This window comes from Parasteatoda tepidariorum, chromosome 5 (genome assembly GCF_043381705.1).
Source record: "Parasteatoda tepidariorum isolate YZ-2023 chromosome 5, CAS_Ptep_4.0, whole genome shotgun sequence".
In the NCBI taxonomy this organism is placed as follows: domain Eukaryota; kingdom Metazoa; phylum Arthropoda; class Arachnida; order Araneae; family Theridiidae; genus Parasteatoda; species Parasteatoda tepidariorum.
In genome coordinates, this window is record NC_092208.1 from 42,987,846 (window position 1) to 43,008,688 (window position 20,843).

Consider the following 20,843-nt stretch of genomic DNA (forward strand, 5'->3'; position numbering starts at 1 on the left):
CTCCAAGCGATATACCATTAATATACTGCCCCTTATATCTAATTTATGAAGTACCTGACGTTCTATACTTAAGTCTCTGATTAATTATTTTAATTACAGCACTCAGGAATAATTGTGATTGAAAATAATAGAAAGATTATGAAAATATGTTCAACAGTTCATCAGCAGAAAGTTGAGTTGCACATGTCTTGATCTTCCCAAGAAAGGGAATCTTCTTGAATTTGAAGTTCAATTTTATGACCATTCCATAACAATTTTCCCTGATCGATAATGTCAGCATGATTGGTATTATCTTCTTAGTTTTTTAGAACCTCACCATTGTCAATCGATTATATGCTACAATATCTATCATTGAAGAAAGGTAATCTAGAAAGATAAAATCAATGATAAATTTTCTTATTTTAGAAACCATTTTAGTTTCTATTTTTTAATGAACAACATGTTTCTATTATGAGAAAACATTATATTTTATGCAAAAAGTAGTTGAATGGTAATGTGCATCTTTCTACCATTTGATCTGTTTTATTGACACAAATCCGAGAGAAGAATTTTGTCATGCAAAATCGCGTGATCCAGCATCCAACGTGTTACCGTTATCAATTTCTGAAAGCTTTTATTGCTTGGCAAAAGAACTGGTATGTTAATCACTGCTTTTAGAAAATGGTGATTTTAAGTAAAGAGATAATCTCCTTATCTTTGGAAAGCTCTTTGAATTCCTTGAAGTTTTGGAAAAGCCTTTTAACGGTATCTATAGTACTGGGGGGAAAAGGTTGCTTTCGCTGTCCATATATTAGCCAGAACAGTCAACTTTTATGCTTTTTGAAAAAGATTTTTTTTACCAAATAAATACAAAATGTAAAGTTTTATGTTTTTTTTTCTTTAAATTTGAATAAATATCATTTTAAAAAAATTTACCGACCACTATAAAAAATACAAACATATTTATAATTATGTTTGTATATTTATAATTATAACAACGTGAAACAAAATTCTAATAATTATGACCGTGTAATTTGTTAAATGCAAGAAAAATTAACTTTTGAGGCTTTTTCAATTACGTAAAAACAAAACTAGACATTTTTAGTCTTTAAAATGGGCTTTATTTAAGCTTTTAATTTTTCAAAAAAAAAAAAAAAAAAAAAAAAAAAAAAAACAAATAAAAAGAAGAATAAATAAACATGTAAAGAAATAAAAAGAAATAATAAATAAAATTAATTATGAGAATAAATAATTTTGCTCTTATAACAAAATACATGATTTTTATCAAAAGTACACGCACGCCTATAAAGAAATATCCGAGCCACGTAGCATTTAAAAAGCATAAAGTAAAATTAGGAAATTTTGATACTGTTCAGCTGTCAGTTTGATTAATTTTAACAGTGATTACATTTAAAAAAAAAAAATTATAAATAAAATTTTAAGCGATTACAAAAACTGTTAATACAAGGCATTTTCAAAATGAAAAAAATTTTTTATATATATATATNTATATTGAAATATTTTTAATAAGAAAAATGAAATGCACATGAGATGCGTTTTTAACGGAAGAGATGGAGATCGGGTAGAGGTAGGTAGGTGGAAACTTTGTTCTGTATACAAGTGGTTAAAACCCCTTAAGATTTCATTTTCACTCACTAAAAAAATCAAGTTTAAGGCAAGAGAACGATTAGTTGGGTACATGTGTTAACAAAGATCATTTTACTATAAGCATGAGACAGCGAAATTAGAGATTTGCCCTTGAGCCTTGATATCGAGATTAAAATTGAAGGTGGTTTCTTCTTCTGCCATTTTCTGCATTTTCATATTTAATTCATTAGAGAGATAAACAAGAAAAATACTCGTTGCCATGGAAACTACAACAGCTTCGCACATAGATGGCAGTGCAATCGATCAAAGCTGTTGGCTTCTGAAACAAAAAATGTCGGTTTACTTATCGCTTGAAGGTCTCAGAGTTAACGTTGGCGTTGATAAGAGCTAAATTGAAAGCTACTCTTACTCTGAGGACGTTACTTTTATTTACTTAGAAAGTTCAAGGTTACTTCTAAAATAATTGAGGTGAGTGACATTTTTAATACTACATGCAGTCAGATTCAAACAAATTTACCGGCTTTTCAACTGTACAAAATTCTATGGCTTCTATTCAATAAACTTAATACCTAGTAATTGTATACTTGTAAAAAATTAATCATTCTATTTTGACAAGCTAATTTTAACCTTTAGTGCATCTTTTCATTGGCGTAAAGTGTTGCAAAATCATTTTTTTAAAAATATAATGTGTCAAAGTTTTTTTTGGAAATTCAAAATTAATTTTAAAATTTTATTTATGATTATATTTGAAATCAGTTATGATTATTTATGTACTAAATAAAGTGTTTTTTTTTTAATGAGTAAAAAGGAAAGATGCAACCTTTTTTTTGTTAATTGTAAAGCATAAATACTAAGAGATAAATTTTCATTGCAAAATAAATAAACCATAAATCATTATTAGCTACTTTTCGATTAGCCAATCTTAAACAAATTCAGCGATTATTTATTTTTGGGTTATAGCCATTTAAAAAAATTAATAAATAAATAAAATACTCAAAGAAATTAATTTTCATTGCAAAATAAATAAACCATAAATGATTATTAGCTACTTTTCGATTAGCCAGCCAATTGTAAATAAATTCAGCGATTATTTATTTTTAGGCTATAACCATTTGAAAAAGTAAATAAATAAAAATAATCAATAAAAAAAAATAGTTGAAGCTACTTGCAACCGGCTAACCGAGGAGTACCCTTTATTTTTGCTTCGTATCCATTAAAAATTAAGAATTTTTATATTTAGACAAAAAAGAAAAGCAGTATTTAAAAAAAGAGTTTTTAAACAAATTTTAAAAGATAAAATTATTAATATTATAGCCTGTTAAAGTCATATTCTTAAAAATTTATTGCATCATAAGTTATTTTAAAGCAATAATTTCTGCTGAACTGCAATATTTTAAGTAAAATAATAGCAATTATTATTTATAGTTAGTTATATTTCAAGGGACTATATTTTGAGTAATATTTTAAATGATTATCTGGTATCTTGCTTTAAATTTTATAAAACATAAAAATGTTGAAAAATACACATTTATGTACTTTAAAGCGAATACATTAAATCTAACAAAGCAAAAAATATTCCGAGTTTATATTTTAAAGTGGAGAATTATTTTTTTTATGTGTTTGTTTTACTTTTCGCAACAATATTCATTTTATCAGTGTAGGTTTTAATCTAATCAAGGTAATATTGTTTTCTTTTTCTTTTGTTGCATTTGACAAACAATGAAATATTCATTTGATCATTTGTTTGTGAAATTTTAAACTGGTTTTCGCATGAAATAAAAATATTTCATTTCTTTTTGTGAGAAATATAGTTTTCTAAAATCAACCAATATAAAAAAAATGTACATGTTTATATCTAGAAATTGTCATGGTTACAACGATCGTTATTGGATTTCCAAGCGTTAATTTTTCTTTTACGATTAATTCCAATGTTTATCTCATATGACTAGAGTACATATTACTAATTAAAAAATTATACTATAACTAAACTTTGAAAATATGTTAAATAATATCGGCTGAACACTCGATCCTATCCCGCTTACAATAACTTTGGTTTCTTCACAAAAAATAATATTTTCTTCATAAGTTTAAATTATAAACTTAAAATGCATGTTTTTTTAAAAAAAATCTGTTTGCTCGTGCTTCTCACTTTCCATGTAAAAACACTTCGGAGAGCTTTTTACTCAGGACGCACAGCTCAAAACGCGTATTTAAGAAAATGGACACAGCTCGAAATGAGTATTTTAAAAAATGGACATAGCTCGAAATGCGTATTTAAGAAAATGGACATAGCTCGAAATGCGTATATAAAAAATTATAAAGCTTTAAATGCGTATTTAGAAAAATGGATTCAGCTCGAAATGAGTATTTTAAAAAATGGACACAGTTCTAAATGCGTATTTAGGAAAATGGATAGCGATCTAAATGCGTATTTAAGAAAATTGACACAGCTCTAAATGCGTATTTAAGAAAATGAACACAACTCGAAATGCGTGTTTAAAAAGTGTCAAAGTCGTGTTAATTTTCTTAAATACGCAATAATAAAAAGCTCTCCGACGAATAATTTCCTTATGAATCTATTAAAACTATTTAGTAAAAATAATCTTCTATTTAATCAATTTATTAAAATTACATTTTAAATGAACTGTTTATTGTCATAACAAATTTGGTGACTTAGCATTTGGTGACTTAAATATTAATTACAGCTTACATCATATTGTGCATGAAGCTTCTTATGTTCTTAACTGTTTAAGAACTCTCTTTTATTCTAATTTATAATAATATAATATTGTAATTTACTTTAAAATAACACAATAAATTTTAAAACAGTTAATAAATTTAGATTCCGATTTAAATATGTTAATATATCAAAATGTTGCATACTTAGATAAGGTACGGTGTTGTTTGTTGATTGTGATGCGTTATAAGGTAATATCCTGCAATTACTTTATATTAAAGTAACACTGCTTTTAGTTTTTAACTTTCAATTTAGAATAATAATTAAAAACGCAATCAGTATGGAATAAGAGAAAGGAATATTTCAGGTAACTACCTTTAAATAAGGGATGCAGAAATATATTATAGGCAAAAATCACCTTTATAACTTTTATTAATTTAATGCCGATGATAACCAAAGAAATCTGGAAATTCATGTGGGAAAACTGGATTATGAGGTGATTTTCTTGCCTATATGAATGAACCGTCAACAATGAATTACTGTTTTATGCAATAACGCTTTTATGTGTAAAGAGAAATTAAATAAAAGTATTTAATATGCTTATTCTATTAAAAATAATGTTACGTTATCTAATTAGTGTCCTACTATAGTTCGTTCACCAGGAGTTGGCACTTGACTCCACCTCCTCCGACGCAGAGTTCATTTTAGCGTGGGAGTAAGAAAAACATCTCCGCGCTTGAAATGGAGACAACCCTTAATGCGAGCCAAACACAAACAGTGACTTCTTTTTCAGTCACTTACTTCTCTTTATCATCTGCTACAATACCTTTCGTTCTCTAGATAATTAAATATATTTTAAACTTAAAAACTGCTGTTTTCCCGGCAAAATATCTTAAAAAGGACAAAATATTCACTTTAAAGAGAGAAATATCATAAAAAATTGCGCGAAATATTATCAAATTTATGAAATATTTAATGTTAAAAAAATGCAGATGAAGTTCGCGAAATAAATATTTTTGCCATACGATCGCCAAATAACCTTGCTCAGGATTGTTCACGACTTTCTCCCAAAAATAGCGAAATAATATCGTCGCATACCATGTAATGAAGGCGGAGCCAAGTGCCAACTCCTGGTGAACGAGCTATAATTAAGGCTATCTTATTGTAATGACCTGACAGCACATAATGAGACTTGTCACGGTCTTCCCAAATTTAAAACAGGGTTTATTCGTTTAAATCAACTGCTTTAAAGAAAAGGACTAAAATCAATAGATTTTAAAAAAGCATTTCAAATATTGCTTTTTTTTTTTTAAATTTTTTTTTTTTTTAACTTAATGTTTATTTTTATTTTATAACCGGTGTTGAACAGCCTTCCCAATTCTGAGTTTATGGCTACCAATGTTCAAATCCGTAGACTCGTAATTTTAATCCAACCCAGAAAACAAGGGATTAAGCATCTGGACAAACCACCCTTCGTGGAGTACTTTTTGATGGAACTAATCAGGGTTGGAGTTTTTGCCGGAAAAAGGGTTTTTTGCCAGGACAGTGGCAAAAAACCTGGTAAAAACCGGCAAAAACTGGTAAAAACCGGCAAAAACAAAATTATCTAAATTGCTGATTAAATATTATTACAAAATACTTGAAACAAATTTAAATCAATCATAAGGAATAATAATTTTGATACATTACATGAAAAAATTATTTTTAACATATTAATAATTAATATAAGGGTAATAATTTTTAAAAGATTGAAAGTTTTTGATCTCTTTTCATTTTAGAATCCTAAAATAAATGTTTTTTTACAAATAAATAAATATTATTATTTGTATAATATTATTATTTATTATAAAAAATTATTATTTGTACAATAATTAACTACACATGTTGATAGATATTTTATGCTTTAAATTATATTTGTATTAATTTAAAATAAGTTCATTTCACTGGAAAAAAGAGAATAATCACAAATTTTCCAATCAATAATGTTTTAAACTACTAAAATGATANTTTCCAAGTATTTATATGTTATAATTTCAAGAATAGGCTTGTTTTTAAATATTTGTATGGCTTATAAATTCATAAAGAGCATTAAAAAATAACCAAAATTAAGTGTTCCTTTACTGGGTGTTCATTCACTGGTAAGAGCTGTTCCTTCACTTGGTCTTCTTACTACTTGTTATTTGAACCTCTAAAACTTTAAAATAATATTATGTAAGTTCTATAAATTTTTTTTACATAATTTGCAATTAGTAACAAATATGTTGACACTGTCATTTAACTAAAATTATGAATATTGAAATTAATTTGATTTTTTAAAAGGCAAGGGAAGCTTAAGTGTTCCTTCACTGGTTAGTTTACCCTACTTAACTTTCGAAAATTTACTTACGAATCGAAGTTCTGAAATTAATTTTAAAAATTTCCAATTCATATAAAAAATTAAATTAACAAAGTTGCTTTTTTTAAAATTATTTCTTTTGCTTTACATTTCATGGAAAGTGCAAAGAAGTTCCTTTTTTATTTAAAAATTCGTGTTTACCTTACATTAACCTTATCGTGTTATTCGTGTGTTTCGTGGTTTTAATATATAAAAACCGTCTGATCCAAAACTGAATGTATACAGTAGTTTCAAAAGGAATAAATAACTTTTGAGTTTGTTGATCGTATTCCAAATTTCTGAGATGCTTTTTATATGTCCTTAATAATGTTTTTGAAATCTTAGAGTTTGAAAACTCAGTAGAATAATCTGTAAGGCATATTCTCCCAAAAGAAATAGTTTTTCCATAATATATCAAAACTAGTTAGAATGGTTCGTTACAGGGTTTAATACATGCAACCTCAATTAATAATAAAAATGGAAGAATGTGTATGTAATTTATAATACGATTTAAGAAAAATAAATGCGCTTAATATGCAGATAATTTTTGATACGATTTAAATAAAATGTATTTCATTTACAGATAATTTTGAAGAAAGTGAAAATAGACCTTGTACGTTTGAGACGATATTTTGAAGTATAATGTAGTAACAGTCATGGACTTGTTACTCATGATAACAAAAGATCTCTCTTACATTCTTGTCCAATATCCTCTATATTCGTTAATTGCGAGTGTCATATTATTTGGAATACTACTGAGGTTTTATTGCCGACTGACTTTGGGACGATTCGAAGATGATCAGTCCATGGATGGAAAAACAGTTCTCATTACTGGAGCCTCAGACGGTAATATTTTTTAATGCAGAGAATATGTAAAATGGTTTAAATCGTTTATTATTTGTTCAAAGTTGAAATGAATTTTATAATTTGTTTGAGTTTTTTTCTTTCTTTTTAAGTACAATTATCTGTAGGTTTGCTTATACAAATAAAGAGTTACATTCAAGAATTGAATTACTCGGAATTTAATGTTAAATTCCGAAAAATTTAATTCCTTAATTCCCAGAATTAAGATAACCTTAAATTCCCGGAATTTAAGGTTACTAGTGAATCGTACACCTAAGAAAAAAGATTTTTTATTAATGAATGATCCCAAAATAACTGATACGGAAGAAGTATACTTGATGATAAAACAACTTCTTTTGCTTCAAAAACGGTGGTGAGAGCGGTAAAATTTTCGAGCACTCAAAATTAGGCGCTATCTTGGCATGAATTAGGAAAGCATAAGAGATTTGAGACAGAACTTAAAGTTACCAACGAAAATGAAAATAATTAAATATGAAAAACATAACTGGAAAAACCGCTGTAGCCAAGAATAAAATAGAAAACGTAAAGTAGCCAACGAAAAATGAAAAAAAAAATTTTTTTTTCCCTTCTCTTTTATTTACTTTTTATCTTTCGTTGGATACTTTACGTTTTCTGATCCACATTGCATTACCTCGGTTTTTTCTAGGATCTGTTTCAAATTGCTTTTGTTTTTCTCACCCACGTCTACCATATTTTTGAGCTCTCGAAACATATCGACTTTTATCACTTTCCTAAGTTTTTGAAGCAGGTGTACTCATCCCTCCAACTCTGATGGGGACATCCCCTCAAATTTGAAAAATCATACTCTTTGCACAAAAGAAAAAGACAGATTAACGTAATTAGATAATAAATTGAGAAAAATAATAAGTTTTGTTTTACTATTTTAATATGATTTGTTTCGGCTATATTAATGCAATATTAGAAAGCACTATTTTTCCGACATTATAGTGTGGGCTGATGACGAGATTATATAATTTCCTTATTTTATTTAATTTAAATTTTTTTTTTTGAATTTGAATTTTATTTTTTTTAAAAATTTGTGAATATTTAAAAAAATATTTTTTAAAAACCTCCCACTGTTAGCCTGTCAGCAAAGGGACTTCAATCCACAATCAGTCTACCACTGTTGACTTTTTACGTCAACACTACGATCGGGGCGAGATTCGTATCGACCAGCCATCGCTGTGTTTCGAACTCTTGTCTACTCATTTATAGCGCTCTATACCCGGAGCTACCACGGCCGGTGGGAACTCCTATGAAGCAAATAAGATTTTTATAGTATCAAGAAGACTTATCTTATTTCAAATGAATTTGTTGATAGAATTTTCTTAAACTTGAACGAAACTTTTATGTTTTGGTCACTATATTTTATGGATGGCAGTTCTCAACCGCCAATTCCTATTGAGTAATTAATAAAATACGTTCCGAAAAGGTTAATAAATGGGGGAAAATTGAATAAATTTTACCATTTTTTTACATTTAAATTTTATAAATCGTAATACACTTGAAGTTATTGAAATATTCTAGTTTTGAAATATGGTTATTCAATTACTTAAATTATTTTTTTTCGTACCAATATTTGTGCAGTAATGACCAAAAGTTTTCGCATAACGATGTATTACTAGATCAGATTTTAGATAACTGCATTACTGTAACACTTTTTTTGCTCATTAATGAATTCCTTTTTTTTTTACTCAAATAAAATTTTTGCGTAAATATTCCTAAGAGAAAACGCAACGTTTAGAGTAAACATCTGAATAATATAAACCTGAGCTGAGAGATTTTAGAGATTCTGTGTTGCAACTATGATTACTTACCTGAATGTACAGATTTATGTCTATTAAAAACCCTTTTCGTCACGCGAACAGGTTGGCAGAATTGTATTTTCTCAAACATTCAAAAGGACAACACGACATCATGTAAAAATCGTACGCAAATGATGCGATTATTTTTTTTATTCTTAGCTAAAGTTTTCGAACATATTGAACATACTAAACACTACAACGTAATAATCTTATATAATAATAATCTTAATAATCTATATATCAGTCTTGAATTTTCTTCTAAATCGTGCGGTACAGTTAAGGATCTCACACGAGGTACAATTTTGGCAACTACGCCACGTTTTAAACATAGCATTAATCCTAATTTCAAACAGTAGCTAGCTACCGACAAAACAAATAGAACATAACAGAATATCTTATTTAACAATTATATAATGCATTTAATAATCTGTCTGTTACGTTAGTTCTGGTATATGAGTATACAGGGGGCTCAAAAATTACATGGGAAACTTCTGAAACGATTGATTGAAATAAATACGCATGTGCATAGCAATTTAATTCATTTGCATGGCTCTCTTCCGGAAATAAGTTTCTTAATTTATTTTCTTGTGAGGCATACTTTAATCAATGCTTCCTTAGAAATCGGCGATGATACTATTTGAGACGAATATGACTTTGGCAGCTTTTATGTGAATGGAATGGAGATGTGTTACCGAGTTTCCCCAAAACCCTGAAATTTTGGAGAAAAAAAACTGAAGAATAAAAACAATTTACTGCTTAACTTAGGAAACCAGAAATTTAATTTCAAAATTAGTCACAAAATTAAATTCAAAGTTAGTTACTCAGTTCGTCAAAAGATGTCAGATTGTACTTTTAACTTGGAAAAACACAAAACTATGTTTTCAATGTAATCACCATTTGCCAGTACCAACAACACGGCGTAAATAACATGTTATAATGTTAAGAGATCAGAACTAACAGACGCCCATGAAAATTGAATTTAAATGGTCCGACATGAGCAAAAAACATTGTTTTAAGGTTTGTAAAATTTATAAGAAAACATTTAAACATCAAGTAAAAGAGATATGCTGACGATACGTTTGTCTTAGTAGACAATGATGTTGAACTTCAAGGGTTTCTCTCTGTTTTAATTTCGGTTGACAATAGTTAGCTTATAAATAATTTGCTTTAGAAGATGCGGAAGCTAATTTTACTATGCTATTTTTTAGATGTTCTAGTAACTGAACAACCTGATCATTTTCCACCTCTGTTTAAACATTTTGTCTTTTCTTCACCTTTCCTCTACCAAAATATTTTATTCTGATCACCCTAATTACCAAAATATTACCGAATTTCATACTCTCTTCTTCCGCTCATTTAACCCCTGCTGTGACTTCCTCTTAGAATTCTGAACTTAACTTCCTTCTCTCACTTGTTGCTAATCATGGATTTAACTCTTTCATACTTGATTCAGCTTTTTTCTGAACTTACTAGACCTAAACCCACCTCTTCTTCTAATCCGTATTGTGGACTAGTTAATACACCACTATTCTTCTTCATTCGTTACGAAATTGCTAATATCCTGCCCCATTTTTTTTTGTTTAAAGTCATTCCCTGGCATTTTAATAAAAATAATTTTTAATCTTTTATACATTCCACCAGTATCGATATTCTATGTGGGCATTTATTTTGCACCATGTCAATCCACCTTTGGCCACATTGGACAAACCAGTCGTCAATAATTCGACAAATCATCTATTGTCGTACATTGTTGGGACTATGGTCTTGGTCACTAATTAAACTTGATAACGCCAAAATTCTTTTCATACCTGTCTCATCAACTTATCTTCATGCTATTAAGTCTTGTTTCTTTCATATGAATGTAAATTCCCTATTTAATGATATCAGTTCCACACTTACTTGTAAATCTATTCTGCCCTGATTTGCCTCCTAATAATCCCTCCTAATAATATTACACGCTAAATTCAGCTTTAGTAAACTTTAAAAATTTCTCTATTTAAAAATTGTTAAGATGGGAAGAAACTAAGGTAGAAGAGTTAATTATTATGCATTATCCCAATACTAGTAAGTTATTTAAACGATTTATTTTCTACATATAGGTATAGGTAAATCTACTGCTCTTGATCTAGCGAAACGAAATGCGCGCGTGTTAATGGCTTGTAGAAATCTTGAAAAAGCTGGAAAAGTTGTAGAAGAAATAAAAAAAGCATCAGGTAACCACAACGTGGTCCTCTATCATCTCGAGCTGAGTTCATTTGCATCGGTTAGAAAGTGTGCTGAAGAAGTTCTAAAGAATGAAAAGGAGCTACATGTATTAATTAATAATGCAGGAATATCAGGTATGATATTTTTAATTGGATTTTTTTTTAGTCATTGCTTTGTTAGTTTAATTCCCCTCAGGTTGAGTTCTTTTCATTCTGTAAGCATGGTCCCACGACCGCGATGCACCCCAGTTCATCGTTTCTCTTTTTTCCCCCTTTCGTACATCAGACTATGATTTTACTATTCACAGAGGCCTGTTCAAAAGTTTAAACGATAAAATTTACTTCCAATTCCAACGATTTTGGACACCTCAGGTTAGCGTTTCCCTCCCCCTTAATGTATTAGAATATTATTTCACTACTCAATGAGATCTGTTCAAAAGTTAATTCATTTGTAAAAAAATCTCTGGCTATAACTGTTGAAGTTTTCAAGTCGGAGTTTCATTGTGTATGATCTATTAATAATACTTTCAATTTAATCATATCTAATCCGTTGGGAACTATAAAATGTAAGATAAAACAAACACAAAGAAAATATAATTGTTGAAACATATTTTTCCGGATTTTTTTTTTTATGTATATAAAACTATGACATTATCCTTAGTAGTGAAATAATAAGTTGCATAAAATGCAGAAATCATTTGAAAAAGTTGAAGTACCCTTTCTGTTTTTTAGACTACACTATGTTTATTGCTGTCGTTTTTTTGTTAACAAAATGTTTTTCTTTCTGAGAGACCAACTGTGGGAATCAGTGACAAGTTCTTTTAATGATAAGTGACATAAGAATACGAACAGATAAATCTATGCCAATCTGAAGGTTCAGCGCATTTCCTTATTTTCTATTTCAAAATTAATTCTTTATTTGAGACAATTAAGAATAGCTGACACCAAAAGGAAGGCTCTACAATAGTAACCAAGAATAATTATTATAAAAATGGACAAAAAATACTAATTACTAAATTTGGTATGGACATTAAAAAAAATTATGTCTAACTCATAATGTATAATAAAAACTCATAACTGTCATTTTATATTTTATAATCGTCGTTGAATAGCCGACCCAATTTAGGGTTTACGGCTACTAATATTCAATTTCGTAGCATTGTAATTTTGAACCCAGTCCAGAAGACAAGGGAACTCCTGGATCAAGTATTGGGAGAATTTGCCGTCGTGGAGAACTTTTTGATGGAACTAACCCGCATTTGCGTTACATGGAGAGTAAACCACCAGAAGTTCCCACGGTTAGCCTGACGGCCAAGGGATTTTAATCCATGTTCTACCACTGAGGATATTTCACTTCAGCACTGTGGTCGATGCAAGCTGAATGCTGAATTCGTATCCACCAGCCATTGCTGGGATTCGAACCCGGTTACCTCATTGGAATGCGAACGCTTTATCCCATGAGCCATCACGGTTCCATAACTGTTATTTTGTAGTGAACAAGAATCCTTTATTCTTTTCTGTTACATTTTTATTTTATTTTCTGAAGGACCTTTATTTTTATTATGCATGTCCAAAACGCAATAAAAAAATAAAAAAATTGACTACCCTGAATAACTTTTGATCTAACGATCGGGTCTTCACGAAGTTACAAAATAAGGCATAAAAACGTACCTACTCGGTAATTGACTTCTTGACCTTCAAATTAGTTGGTGGGGACATTAGCCTCAATCTGAAAAATACGATATCAATAGTTTGGTCAGGACAGCGATCGAAAGTGTGGAAAGTTTGTTAATTTTATTTTCTGCGGATTTCGCTGTTTCAATAAGCTCGATTTTTTTAAACTTTCATTTCTCAAGAGCTATCCGACCGATACCCTTTAAATTTTCGACTTTTCCTTTTAAAATTATGCAGATTAAAATGGTGTATATATTTTTTTGTATCTAACAACTCAAAGGTTTTTCGGCTATTATCAAATTAAAAAATTACGTAAACACAAACAAGTACAATAATTAATTTTAATGATTATACTAAGCTACTGTGGACTATATTTTGCAGATTGAGACTACTGTGATGTATATTAAGAGAAAGTGTAATGCGGAAAAAAAAGAAAACGGACCACCCTAAATGGCTAATTATTGGATCTTCACTTTCCAGCACTCAATCTTAATAGTTCGAGAGGGTGATCTCAAATAAGCTAATTTATTAGTGTAAACAATATTTTGATTTAAAAAGTAGACACATAATACTGAATAAGCGCATATACGGAATATGCTCACCTTTTTTTTCCGAAGGATTCAGATTTCTGACCCCACTAAATATATTTCCCTCAATCTGGGAAATATGGTTCCAATTGTTTGGTCAGGAGAGTGGTCTAAAGTTTGGACCCCTTAATGTTAATTTTACTTTTTGCGTATTTCACCATATCTCGAACTTGTTAAGCGAATTGAAGATTTTTTTGCACATAATTATGAAATTCGTTTATTCAACCATAATTCCAAACAAAAAATAACTTTTAGTAAATATTTATTATTTTTCATTATTATTTTAATTAATAATAGTTGAAAGAATATTGTACATAAGGTATACAATTTTTTACATCATTTCATGGCAATTTTGCATGGAAAAATAAAACATTGAGTGAAATCAGTCGAATAGTTCCTGAGAAATCAAATTTAAAACTATAACTCTTTTAAAATTCGATTTCTCAGGAACTGTATGACCGATTTCCTTCAATTCTTTTTAAATTATACAGATTAAAATTAATGTAAAATTTTTTGTATTTTTTAACTTCAAAGTATTTTCAACAATTAGTAAGTTAAATAAGAGATTATAGTTTAGAGAAGATTTAGATTATTGCTTTCCATTTTTTACAAAAGAATGAAGAATAATTCTTTCAACTGTTTTGATGAATAACCCCTACAATTAAAAGACCAAAACTTCGCGTAAATACAGACAAACTTTTGTTATGTATAACATAATTATTAGTAAAATAAATGAAACAGTCTTTAAGGCAGCTAATATTAATTTATTTCCACAGGTCTCTAGATTAAAATAGTTATTATTTAAGTAACTAATGCTCTTTAATATTTTAATTTTTTACTTTATATTGAAATTATTACTTTCATTGAACTTTAGTAAAGAAGACGAAAAGATTTGCCTGACTTACACAAATGAATTCGAAATTGATTTGCTGAACAATACTATAATAATCAACTTACTATAGTATTAGTATTATTACTATAAATAATTAAAAAAAATAATTTTTAAGCGGAATTTTCTTTGGATACACTAGTTTTTATCTGTGTTCTACTCGCTGCATTAGTTCCAGAGATATAGAAAAAAAGAAATTAATTTTAAGGGTTAACAACGGTGATGATATTTTGCAGATTGAAACTGTGATGTATATTAAGAGAAAGGCCATTTTTTTACTGATTTTCTAATTTAATATATCGTGTGTATTGATTAATTAGCATATTCAAAGTTATTAGCATATTCAAAGTTAGTCATCCGACTATCAAGATAGTAGAGAACCATAAGTACGTTAAAATCTGCTTGTTGTGAGGTTTGTTTGCTTGAACTTTCTTATTACTTGATATATCAATGCATGATTCTATCTACAAATGACCATCTTATGTTTTAGGAATTCCACGACGTCTGTCAGAAGATGGGTGCGAAGTTCTCATGCAGACTAATCATTTTGGGCATTTTCTGCTCACATTGTTGCTTTTAGGTAAGATGATATTAATTAAACCACCTTATGTACGGCACTTCGAGCAATTATTATAATTAATTGAAAATATTTTATTTTTGTTCTATTTTGGATAGATCTTTTAAAAAAATGTACTCCAAGTAGAATTATTAATGTGTCTTCAGAAGCTCATCTTTTTGCAAGATTAAATGTGGATGATTTGACGAATAGGCAACAATTGAGACCAGGTTTAGTTTATTGCAATTCAAAATTGGTGAATATATTATTTACAAGAGAGTTAGCTGAAAGGTTAGATGGAACAGGTATGATATTTGAATGCTAATTTGACATCCATGTATGATTATTATTTAAAACTTTAAACACATTTTTCTTGAGATTAGATTTTTGTTTTATTTAACGTTTAAGTCTTGATAAGTCTTAAATTGTAATATAGCCAGTGATTTAATAATTATTATATTCATGAGTGTATTTTATTCATTTTTATTTCTGGGCAGTTTAAAGTGGTTAGCAATGAAAATGAATAAAATACTCTCATGAATATAATAATTATTAAACCACTGGCTATATTACAACTGAATTATTATCAATAATTGACTGTTACTTAATAGCTAACGTTTGAATAGGTCAAGATTAGATTTTCTGTTAAATTTTTTTGAAATAATTAGGTCACACAGAGTTATTATTTTTTTTAAATTTATTTTTACCATGATTTCAAAACCACTATATGAGCATTATTTATTTATACCATAATGATCGTATAATTCTCTTTTTTATTGTAATTTATCATTATTTTTGCTACTCTTTATATTAGGAAGAGCTCCCACGCTCAGTATTATCATCTTGAATTTAATTTTAAAAATCAACTTCGAAATATAAATGAAGAATTGCATTTAAAAATGGTTAACTTTCGTGAATTTTTATGCCAAATTAAGTGCTAACTAAGAAAAAGAGGTAAAATTTACTAAACTTTTAGTGCAGATTTTAGCAAATGCAAATTCCAAAGATTAGCTTGTTCGTATTAAAAGCTTATACTATCTTTTAATTGTTTTGCAGCATTAATAAGAAAAAAAATGTATCAATATGAATTTTTAAAAAATAGAAGATTTATAAAGACAATCATTATTAACAATGAACATTTTTCTTTATCTACTGCATCAAATTTATACATTTTTTAAAAATTATTGCATAGTAAAATAGAATACATGAGGAATTTTTGACGCACTTTAATTGTTTTGCTGTAGCATTTTAAGATCTTGAAATATATGTAGACAATTCTTTTCAGAAAAATAGTGATTAAGAATGAACTTCAAGACATCTGTTTTCCCACTTTTGCATTACAATCACTTCTTTGCACATAAATAAAATATTTTTAACGTCTTCTATTTGAAAATTTTATTAATTTCATTGTATTTGTTTATCAGTAGAAGTACTATTTTTGTTGATAAGTTTTTATTTTTCAGGAGTAACTGTGAACGCTTTGCATCCAGGATGTGTTAAGACATCAATTTTCAGAGGGAAGACTGATATTATATCTCTTCTCAGCAAGTTTCTCTTTTTTATTGTAGGAAAGGTATGTTCATAAGCAATCCTTTCAGCAAGTTTCAATATTAGTTTCGAAGTTTGTCTACATATGGTGTTGTAGAAACTAAAACGATGTTTCAGCTGCATGCAAACGATTCAGTCTTATTTATTTTTAGGAACGTCTGTTAATTTTGCTCCCATGCTGCGACCTTGAAAACATGTTTGTTTTACAGTTTTTCGCCGCTGGCATCTCGTTACTGATTTTGAAATTTGTTGAGAATGAATTTCCTTATTAGCAGCACGCAACAAATCGTGCATTTCTATCTTGTTCCGTTTTTCTTGAATTAATTTTTCCTATCGCCGGTCATTTTTGGAACACCTATTATGATAAAAAAATTCTAGAAATGTTCGTTCATGAATTAAATAAAAAAATTTTTTGATAAATATTTTAAAAATAATTAAGGAACTAAAAATTGAGTTGTGCTATGAAACAATTATATTAATAAAGAAATGGAGGATATCGATATAAGTACTGCGAATGTTTTGTTAAGGGTAGTGGATTATTTCTTTTTCTTTTCAATATTTTTAAGATTTATGTAAATTTTTTTTCCCAATCTTTTTCTTTGATGTTTAAACCCCTGTAAGTTTCACATCTTAGGAGGATCTTTTATGTTATAAATAAATAGTTCTGTAGGCAAAGACATTTTTTATCATAAATTAAAGAATAACTATAGTGAATTAAAAAAAAACGAATTTACGTTTTATTAATTGTGCATAAGTTGCAAATGCTTAGAATCCAAATTATGAGATAAAAATACAAGGAAAACAAGGAAAAAAAAGGAGAAAAGGAAATTTTTTAAAAAAGGAAATTTACTTTTAAAAATAATTAAAATTTCTTAGAAAATAAAATTTTAAAAAATTTATAAAAAAAAGACAGAGAACAAAACTACGAAAAAATATAATTTTTTTATTAGTGTAACTGATTATATACACAAAATAGTATTTTTTTGCACTGTACTAATTTAACCAAAACAAAATATATCAATCCAGTAATGTGAGGAGAACCAAATAAAGAAATTGAAGCGATTGAACGATCTCTTTCCTTGTTTTCTTTGAATTTGTATCATATATATATATAAACACAAAAAAGACAAAGTATAAAAGAGAGATTACCGAATAAAATTAAGAAATATAATTTATAATTTATTTACTGCTCTTAAGCTGCAAGTACATAGAGCTGTTAAAATCAGTTAATGCAGCGAAAATATGAAAAGATAAAGATTTTTTTAAAAGAGAAAGGAAAAAATTATTAAATAAAATATATTTCAGAAATCTAAAATTTAAGAAATTAAAAAAAGCCGGAAAACAAAATAAATAAAAGATATAATCTCATCATCAGCTCGCACGATTATATTGGCAAAAAGAGTGCTTTCTAATATTGTAATAATATACCCAAAGCAAAATATATCAGTTAAATAATGTGAGGAGCACCAAAAAAATTTTAAATCGCAAATATGTTTCGGGCTAATCCAAGGTAACAACCAAATCAAACGCTCTCCTGTACTTCATTAGAACGCACCATAAAACGACCCCATTATCCTCTATTTACGCTTCTATTTTCATATTTTGTGATCTGGAAAACATGTTACGAAAATATTTTTAATCATTTTGGAAGACATATGAATTCGTTACTCGCTGTATACATTACATTTTGTGTTTTATTCTGTATTTTCTTGAATTTTTATTTTCTATTTTTTGCTTGTTGTTTTATTTTGCATTTTTTTTGTTTAATTTGTTCTTTATTCGTTTCAAAATTGTTTTGGTGCTCCTCACACTATTGTAGTGAAATATATTTCTTTAGCTATATTAGAAAGCACTCTTATTTGCAGATATAATCGTGTGAGCTGATGACGAAATTATATCTTTTCCTCATTTTGTTTTCCGGCTTTAATTTTATCTATTTTTTAAAAAATTGTAAATACCTTTTAAAAATATTTTCTTTCTTTTAAAAATATATATTTTTTCTATGTTTTCTCTATATTTTTGTTTATATATTTTATATTTATATATACTCTATATTCTCTATGTTTGACTTTTAGTTAGTTATGTATTTATTTGAAATATATCCTATTCTACAGAATTCTGAAGAAGGTGCACAGACAACAATTCGCCTAGCTGTTGATCCCAAGTTGGAAAAAACAAATGGGAAATATTTCTCTGATTGTAAAGAAGCCAAAATCAGCAAGGATGCTAAGGACAAGTCGCAAGCGAAACGGCTGTTTGAAATAAGTGAACAAGTTGTCGGCAAAACATTTTTAAAATCGTAGATAAAATTGTTTTATTTATTAAATTATGCTCTAGCATGTGAGAATTAAAAAAAAGTATTTATGTAAATTAATGGTTATTATGTGTTTAAAGTTCAAATCTTTTGTCACAAATGAAGTTTTTTTAATCTGCACATCGCAAATTAATATTCAAAAAATAAAAGTTAAAAACTATGCCAAGAACGATTCACTGTGTAGGTGGAATTAAAATAATATGAACGAGTTTATTAATCGAAAAAAAGGAAGACTTGTGAATTTTGCCTCGTGCCTGACAGAAACTTATTTCTGTAGTTTTAATCCCACCTTCACTGTTATCAACCTTATAATCATTTGCAGATTTTGATGTTTCTCATTTTTACCTGGCGTGAGAGAAAGATTTTTGTAGGATAAATTTTTTTTTGGAATTCCCTTTTGTTTGGTTTTTAAGTGTAAGTTTAATACGTTAAACTTTAGTATTTATCAGTTTAGTATCACACAAATGTTTTAGAATCCAGTATTAGATCTTGACTGAAAAAATGTCTTATGTTGTATTTATATTAGGGGAACCAGTAAGTAATGTCGTTTTTATCTATTAAAATCATACCGAATAAGCATTTCATATAATAAAAGATAAAGTTTTAACAACCATTTAATTTTTATAAATGATAACACCCTCGTTATCAACGACCTGTAGCCAATCAACTGTGCAATTTTTCAATGACGGATCGATAAAAACCGATTGGTTTTTGAGCAAAATATATTAAAAACATTTTCCACACCAGCCACATTTTCAAATTTTTTACTATTTTAAAAATGTTGTGGTGATCCATTGGTGCAATACTGTGTGAATATCCAAATTCATTACTTCAAGCTTGTTGTTGTGAAATTCAACTGACATATTATGCCGGGTGTGTAACTCTTCTAATATTTGGCTGGATTTTTCGCAAAAAAGCATGAATTTTTTCTTTTCAGATTTGATTATTTACGAGTAAACCAGCTATTGTAACATTAAAATGTCTTTGGCACGATTTGGCAGAACATAATGAGTCAATAAATTACAAACGAATATCGAAAGGACATTAGTCTCCAAACTAATATCTAAATTGTGAGAAAAAGAGCATTTTGTAAGACTAGTCTAACAAAATGCTCTTACAAGTGCTCGTCTAAATTTTGGACCGAAAGAACTATAAACATGGAGGAAAAACAGGGTTAAATGCCGTCCTCTTTTTTTCTTTCCATTAAAAAGAAGAAAAAAAATCATGCCTATTTTCAGATGTCACGATTAAAAAAAAAGACTTTCGCCGATGAGCTATAAAATAAACGAGCTTCAAATGTTTACTATTCATAGTTTGTTTTTTAAAATGTAAACACTTTGTTTTAATGTTTGATCGTTTTTATATTTATTAATAAAATGTTCTTTATTTACAAAAATGGCTGCATTTTTTTGTGAAAACAGAAAAGTATGTTTTTATGATGTTAATGTGTTAATCTCCAACATTTGAGGTTTCTGCGAAATATTTTTTTCCAGTGGTAAGTATTTTGTATTTTACTACTTCTTTCATTAAGATACTTTTCACATCTATACACAGATCAGAATTTCCGTTTCTTTGGCAAGGAATGGTTTTTAAGACTACAAATTTCTAAAATTATTTATGTGCAGTGATAGATCAATTTTTTAAAATTCCGATTTAATAAAATATATAGCTTCTATCACTAGGAAAATATTTTCTAAAACTAAAAAGGAAAAATATTTTTTTAAACATAGTTGTCAGAAGGGATTTTACCTTGACCTTAAATTT

At 28.2% G+C, this 20,843-nt stretch overlaps 1 protein-coding gene across 1 annotated transcript; it reads left to right on the forward strand.

Moving 5' to 3' along the window:
* The first annotated feature begins 1,589 nt into the window (after window positions 1-1,589).
* LOC107439124 (retinol dehydrogenase 11) lies at window positions 1,590-20,475 on the forward strand. Its single transcript, XM_016051615.3, has 7 exons — window positions 1,590-2,055; window positions 7,222-7,484; window positions 11,407-11,646; window positions 15,152-15,241; window positions 15,337-15,522; window positions 16,681-16,790; window positions 18,880-20,475. Exons 2-7 carry the CDS (start codon window positions 7,295-7,297, stop codon window positions 19,066-19,068), a joined length of 1,005 nt encoding a protein of 334 aa, XP_015907101.2. The 5' UTR covers window positions 1,590-2,055; window positions 7,222-7,294; the 3' UTR covers window positions 19,069-20,475.
* The last annotated feature ends 368 nt before the right edge of the window (window positions 20,476-20,843 follow it).

Bases quoted from the DNA above. Each gene is read 5' to 3' on its own strand.
- LOC107439124 (XM_016051615.3), top strand. From the start codon at position 7,295: ATGGACTTGTTACTCATGATAACAAAAGATCTCTCTTACATTCTTGTC. The intron at 11,647-15,151 runs GTATGATATTTT...CTTATGTTTTAG, and splicing joins TAATAATGCAGGAATATCAG to GAATTCCACGACGTCTGTCA. The intron at 15,523-16,680 runs GTATGATATTTG...TTTATTTTTCAG, and splicing joins TGAAAGGTTAGATGGAACAG to GAGTAACTGTGAACGCTTTG.